Raw genomic sequence first — 6868 nt, forward strand, 5'->3', positions numbered from 1 at the left:
TGGTACAGGTGTGATAAACCTTCATGGAGAAAGAGTGGATGCAGCCCTGAACAAATGAACAATTTTCTGACTGACTTCTGGACAGGTGACAGAGAAAGGTGTAAAAATTTGGCATTTTTCCTTTCAACTTAGCACTTGTGTGTCCCAGTCAAAGGTGTGACGTTCACAACACACCAGTCACAACAGGAGAGCAGTTGGGTTCAGAGCTGTCCTCCCCAGCTCACTGGTGATGAACCAGGCCAGCAGCACACTGCAAACCTTCAGTACCCACAGTCACAACCAGGCTGGCCCTGCCTGCGAGAAGGTGGCTGGACAAGTACCGAAGAAAAAAAAATCCTGAAATGGCTTGCTGTGGGAGGGAGGACAGAAAGGCTGCTGAAAGTCAGAGCTTTGCAAAATATGTTGGGGAGCACTGGCAGGGAGAGCCTTCAGCTTCTTCTTCATGCAGCATCTTCTTTGATTATTTAGTAGATGGGACCCTGTTGGAAAGTACTCCCTGGAGATTCCTTCACCAAGTGAATTCTGAGGTATTCAGCCATTTTACAGTAATTTCTCAGAGGAAATCATAATAAAATATGACACCTGCCAGCCCAAGGCAGAAATGAACAGAAACAGTTTCATCTCATTGCAGGGGCCAATGTTTACAAGTGAAGGAGAAATGACTGCTCTTATTTTGGATATATCTTCTTTGATGGCATCTTTTTCTCTGCACAAAATGAAATTACCTTTTTATACAAAACAATTAAGCGATCTTGGCCCAGCTTAAAAGCAATGAAGACAATTTCCATGCCAATAATAATATAAAGGGAAAAAAACAAGAAAAACTTGGGATGTTCCAGCTGTGTATCTCCAAATCCAATAGTGGTCAAGGTGATAAAGCAGAAATAAAAGGCTTCCTGAAAATCCAAATTGGATTCCCACTTTGGAAGAATAGCAGCTGCACAGGAGATGTACACAAAGATAACGAGCACCATTAACACAATGGGCACATCTAATTTTTCTAACTCCTTCCCTATTTTGTCAAAATTCTCAATTACTCTGGACATTGTCTTTCCCCTGGCAAGTTCAGGACATGAACTCCATCTCTCAATGCTTTTATTTCCTGCTGGTTTTGTTTGCTCATTTTCTCTGGCAATTAACATTTCAAAAAGTTCAACATTGCGATATTTCATCGGCCTCCTTTTCACACCAGCCTGACTTCTCAGCAGTTCCATGATCGTCACGGGCTCATTGGTGACTATTTTAGACTGTGCTCTAGATTTTAGCTCATTTCTTTTGTTACATGTGGATCCAGAGCAGAGCTTGGAGGCTAGAATTTTTGACTGCAGTTTTCTGAATTCATTGTAAGACTTGGATAAAACAGCCGCAAGGATGTCTCCCATGTCTGTCAGGACCAGGAACATCAGAGGGATACCAAACAAAGCATACAACATACAGACATATTTCCCAATCCGGGTCACAGGGTAGGTATTGCCATAACCTTGAACAATAAAAAGAAGAGGAGGAGAAGGGAAAGAGAGAGAGAGAGAGAGACAACATTATGATTCATTGGGTATTCACACCCTCTAGGCTTTTTATTGCTGTCAGTTTTTGAAAGTCAATTTTTAGTCCAGAGCATACTGTTCTTTTTGGCTTTGTTTTGAAGCTGTTAAAATTTCTGAGTCCCAGACACTTGATGCTAATGCAGGGTTCCTACCTGTTCAAGCACTTGGAGGTTTGGAGTTTGCCAGTTCTGTTGAATTAACTCTTCTTACCTTGTCTGCACCTTATCAGCTTCAGGACTTATCTGTCTGAAAACAGGAGGTCATTTAGGGAGGAGAAACAAAAAGTTTGGGCCAGCCCAAGGCTGGTGTGCAGGGTCTGTCCTGCTAGAGACTGCTCTGAGGAAGATTTCCTGACCTGGGTTACGGAGGAAACATGGGTCCCTGCACAGGGGATTTGAGCTGAGGGCTGAGCTCAGAGGGACAACAGATAGTGCTGGGAGAAGCTGATGAGCCATGCAGGAGGATCTGAGGGGTCATCTCCTGGCCAGCCTCCAGGATCTCACAGTACAACTAAATGTTTTCTGGGGATGAATCTCCAGGAGGATTCAGATCTAGATTGTTGTCTAAATTTGAAACTGGGACAGTACTGTGGACCAGACTGGGACAATGAGACCCATAACTCAAACTTCATTTCTCAATCAAAACTGCTTCTGATGAATGGTAAGGTGATAACAGAATTGGAAATTGTCCCTCGTTCATCAGCTCTAGCTCTAATGGCACATGTTGCATTGACATTTTGGTTGTACTGACTTCATAGTTTTCAGAGTCCCTTAAATGTACTCAGAACAGAGAATCAAGTGAGGAAGCATTTGCTTATCAAATGAGGAAATGCATGTTTACCCTAGAGTATTAAAGCTTACAAATACCAATTACAACAAACAGGGAAACACTATCAGACACAAGGCCTTAAATAGAAAATATGTCCTTCCCCTAAATTCAATTTGGGTATTTATGTTTCCTTCCTCTAACATGCTGGATGGGAAACTTAAATTGTAAGATAGTTCTCTTCCAGTATAGCGAGAGAAAACATCAGTATTATAGTGACTGTACTAAATTTTAAACACCATTTTTCTCCTCATCCTCCAAAAAGACATAAAGCATTTCTTCTCTTCCTTCAAAAACATTGCTCTTTTCTAGATGATCTTCTAGGACAGTTAGCCTGTAAGATTATTAGCTCATATGCTGAGGTGTGGTTTCCTTCATTTACTTCATCCATTCATGTTTCACTAATGTTTGCCACAGCCTTTGGTCTGAACCCAATCTCAGTCCCTGCTTTGCTGTGAGGCACTGAAATACTATTTATTCCTGGTCACTCTGTGCCCCACAGGCTAACTGGAAATGCTAATCTTTACTGTTGAAACAATTGGGGAAGATTAATTTTTGTAGTTATTGCACAGTAATATTATCTCCTTTTTTTTAATCAATGTCTGTGCATTAAAAATTCTTTGTGCAGTTTCAAGGCTTAAAACTTATCCTGAGCTTAAATTTAGCTATCCAGAAATCTATCCTAGCTGAGCCACTAGGCAGCCTCCCCAGGCAGTGAAGAGGTGACAGTTCAGACCACCAAACTTCACAGTAGATGTCTCAATTCTCCTAGATAATTCAAGGTAGTTAATTTAATTCTACTCTGAGGTGATTTATCAGTTCCTAATACTGCAAATAACAAACCCACCACAACAGAAATAGCCACTTACTCCACCTATTAGAAACAAATATTCTAGGCTTTCTACTGATCCCAAAACTCAGGTCAAAATCTGAGGAAGCTGCATTAATGCTCAGTGCTATGAAGGCAAAAAGTACTGGCAGTTTAGAAATAGATATGTTGGGCTAGTGTGTATGGGGACATTTGGCAAGTCCCACATTAATGGAGGTGGGCAAATCCACCCTGGGAAGATGGTTTCAACAATGGGCTTTTTCATCAGTTTGCTGAAGTCAAAGCTCTGACAAAACAACCCCTTTCAAAAGCTCCAAGCTGCTGTGTTTGTACAGGGAAATACTCACGGGGTGAGGACTCTGGTCCCATCCCCAGTGTGTGTCTCTGACCACCTGGATGACTGCCTTCAAACTCAGGGGCTGCAAGAACCTGCATTGGAACAGTCATCTAAGCATGAGGTTTAAGCTTCTGCTGTGACTCAGGCAGCACTCAAGTGCTCCAAGTGGAGTATATTAGCTCTCACACTATTCCTTGTATAGAATAAGTTCTTTTTTAGGGTTCAGTTTTAATTTTACTTTAATATGCATACCCATGCTGGGGCCTTGAGTGTATCCTAATGTAGTGAAGAAATGTCTTTGCAATTTGATACAATGCTGTGGGAATATTTCCCATCCAGCTTTGATTCTGACAAATGTAGATAGACAGTTCCTGTACTTGCCAGCATTTGAGAAAGATTAGCAAAAGGATAAAAGTAGCTTTGGAAATGAGCATGAGGAATTGTGTTTAAGAATCCAGAGGGAGCCAAAATCAGAGCAGATGTTTCTATTTGATCTAGTTCCTCTATGGAAATATGAAGTCAGAACGGAAGAGTTCAGAGGTGTCACTTAAACACTGTCATGTGCTGCTAACCCAGAGAAGTATGAACAACACCACGGTTAATTAAAGACCCATAGATTAAGGAAGCTGAATTACACATAAATAGCATGGAAGCAGTTGAAAAAACAATATATGCATTATGAATTATCTTTTCCAGTGAAGAAAACATTACCCAATGGAACACACAATAAGGGTAAGGTTTGACTGAAAAACAGAGCTTTCTTTTTACTTTAATATAATAGTTCTGTGTACATTTCCTATATGAGTATGTGTTATAGTATATATGTAATGATGCAGCTAATTAGTGTGTACCATCACTAGTTACTAAATTCTGACTTGTTTCTGTGACTCAGCTACATCCCTGCAACCCGCATTTACAGAACTGCATGCAGACTCATCATCAATACTCAGAAGAAAAATTCAAGGGGATTTGGGTTTTGGGTTTGGGAGAGGGGTTTTTGTTTCTTTGTTTAGAGCGTTTCTAACTCTCTGGAAGAAAGTCATTAGAGAAAGCAGCAATAGCAATTTATTCTGTAGGGTGTTACTTTACCTCTGAACTTACCCACAGTCGTGAACACTGTGCAGCAAAAAAAGAGAGACCCAAAGAAACTCCATTTGTCTTTTGGATTGACAAACCAGTCTTGTTGAGCTGTGTTGAGAAGATCATGGATTTTTTTCTTAAACTTCACCTCGTTTTCTGTCATGTTATCTGTCACAGTCACAGCAGGACACACAGTGAGTGTTTGCAGACCATCACTGAGGGAGCAGTCAGCATGTTATTCCAGTGAAGTTTACTCCAGCTGAGAATTAGCTCATCTTCTTTTAGAAGATAAAAATATTCACCTTCTCGCCCTCCCTTTTCAACCCCCCCCCCTTCCTGAAAAAATCAGGTGGGTTCAGTGGCTTTAGTGAATAAAGAAACAAGAAACAAATAAACATAAGCATAAATAAGCAGGACAGAAGACTGAATAATCAGCTTCCAGCCTGAATGTCCTATTTCATTTTGGACTCTCCAGGAGATTGGTCTTCTTTTGACACACAGGCATCAGAAATGTGGAGTCAACAGTAGGTAACTGCTATGAACACTTGGATGCCACTGCCCAGCACTCTGCTGGGAATCCCAGAGCCTGCAGTCCTTATTCCTCCTCCCCGTGGCCGAGCCTTTCTTGAAAAGTCGTTATCTACAGGGTTAATTGCCCCAAACAGACCATCGTGTCGGCACAGCTACCTGAGTGAACTCCAAGCCTGTGAACGAGCCCCGGCACAGATCCAGGAGGATTTACAGCCCTTCTCTTCCACTCTACCCCCTCCATCAGCATCTCTGGGTCTGGGGTGCGGGACTGCACCTCTCTCACTCTGAGCATCCCATCAGCAGAGGGGTGGTGGGGTGGCTCAGAGCAGGGGAAGGGGGAGCAGGAGAAACTTTCTGAGATAGAGATTTTAGTCCCCAGAAAACAGAAGGAAACACCACAGGAATCTCAGCTGGTCTTCAAGGACCTCAGGTAGCCTGGGCAAAAGGGAGAACACAGGTACCTCAGAAAAGCCTTTTCAGGCAGGAACACGGGGGCTGGGGAAGCTTGCAGTTAGAAATCACAGCTAAGGAAGGAACCAGCAGTTATTAGCTAGGCAGAGGAAAAATCCTGTTTGCAGGGTCAGCTGTTAGTATTTTGAAGAATGTCTTCAAAAGCAAAAAATCTCATTCCAAAAGCAAGAGAATGACTGACTCCCTGTACAATTAATCATTTTGAAATTCCGGTACATACCTGATAAACTTCTGCTGAGGTACGTCAGGTTCTGCAGGAAATTTCTATAGTCTTCACTAAATTCCACCTTCCTGTTACCTTCAATGTGGGAAAACATGAGAGCCCCCAGAAAAGCGTAGATGACAAGAGACAGAATGAAGCAGGCATGAGGAAACACCGCCCAAAAGATTGTTTTACATGCTGTTTTACCTCGCAGACGCTGGGATGTCGATGCCATCCTAAGCTTGCTTTTTTTTTTAAAATATATAATTTTGTGGAGAAGATGCAGCTTTTAGAAAGAGTGATGAGGATGTAAAAGCTTTTGCATCCTAGAAAAGCTTCTCCTGCAAAAACAAGGATTGTTCTGCCTCAGGCTTTCAGATCACATGTCTTTATAAGTGAAGATTGCACTACAGTCCCAATGGGAAAGGAACACAACTAATAAAGCCTTGAAATTCTTCTCAGTTGACGCCACTCCAGCCCTGAATTATTATTGATCAGCCAGCGCTGTAATGCTCATGGATTACCAGCTTCTATCAGTTTTCACTGGAGGCAATTCATCTTTAAAGTTTCTTGTCCTGAACTACAGTTTCCCATTGATACAGTAGAAATGTTTCCAGGTCCCAGGAGGGAAAATGCATACTGTAAGGGATGGATTTTTTTCAAGATTTCTCCCAGAAATTAGGAGGAAAATTTAAAATTTGTCAAAAGAAGGGGATGGCACTAACTGTTGTCACCTCTGGGCAGACTGTACAACAATTCATTTCTCTTTCAGAGGGTTAAAGAATCTCTCTATACCATGCAATCTGTGTAGAGGAGGCCTTTTGAATTTTAAAATCTTTTTCTCAAAAAAAAAAAAGAGTCAAGGAGGTTTTTCCTTGTTCTCACTTGATTAAAATCTTGCTATATTAATAGAAGTTTCAATCATGAAACTCCCACTGATCTTAGTAAGCAAGAACTGCAGGATTCAGTTCAAGTGAGTGATCTTTGCAAACTATATCCAACTTTAAAAATAAAACCTTTCTTTTCATCCATCCCTCTAAAACACTTGG

The 6868-nt window shown here is 41.5% G+C and overlaps 1 protein-coding gene across 1 annotated transcript; it reads right to left on the reverse strand.

Annotated features, from left to right (window-relative positions):
• Positions 1 to 625: 625 nt before the first annotated feature.
• KCNK18 (potassium two pore domain channel subfamily K member 18) lies at positions 626 to 6054 on the reverse strand. Its single transcript, XM_027655199.1, has 3 exons — positions 5838 to 6054; positions 4637 to 4783; positions 626 to 1480 (listed from the first exon to the last, which is right to left on the reverse strand). The coding sequence occupies exons 1-3, from the start codon at positions 6052 to 6054 to the stop codon at positions 669 to 671; spliced, it is 1176 nt and encodes a 391-aa protein (XP_027511000.1). The 3' UTR covers positions 626 to 668.
• Between the last annotated feature and the right edge of the window lie 814 nt (positions 6055 to 6868).

The sequence above is a fragment of the Corapipo altera genome, unplaced genomic scaffold, assembly GCF_003945725.1.
Source record: "Corapipo altera isolate COAL_440 unplaced genomic scaffold, ASM394572v1 180, whole genome shotgun sequence".
Taxonomy (NCBI): Eukaryota; Metazoa; Chordata; class Aves; order Passeriformes; family Pipridae; genus Corapipo; species Corapipo altera.

Excerpts from the sequence above, each read along its gene's own strand:
- KCNK18 (XM_027655199.1), bottom strand. The coding sequence starts at position 6,054 with ATGGCATCGACATCCCAGCGTCTGCGAGGTAAAACAGCATGTAAAACA. Across the intron at positions 4,784-5,837 it reads CCTCAGCAGAAGTTTATCAG|ATAACATGACAGAAAACGAG; the intron begins GTATGTACCGGA and ends TGACTGTGACAG. Across the intron at positions 1,481-4,636 it reads CACAGTGTTCACGACTGTGG|GTTATGGCAATACCTACCCT; the intron begins GTAAGTTCAGAG and ends TTATTGTTCAAG.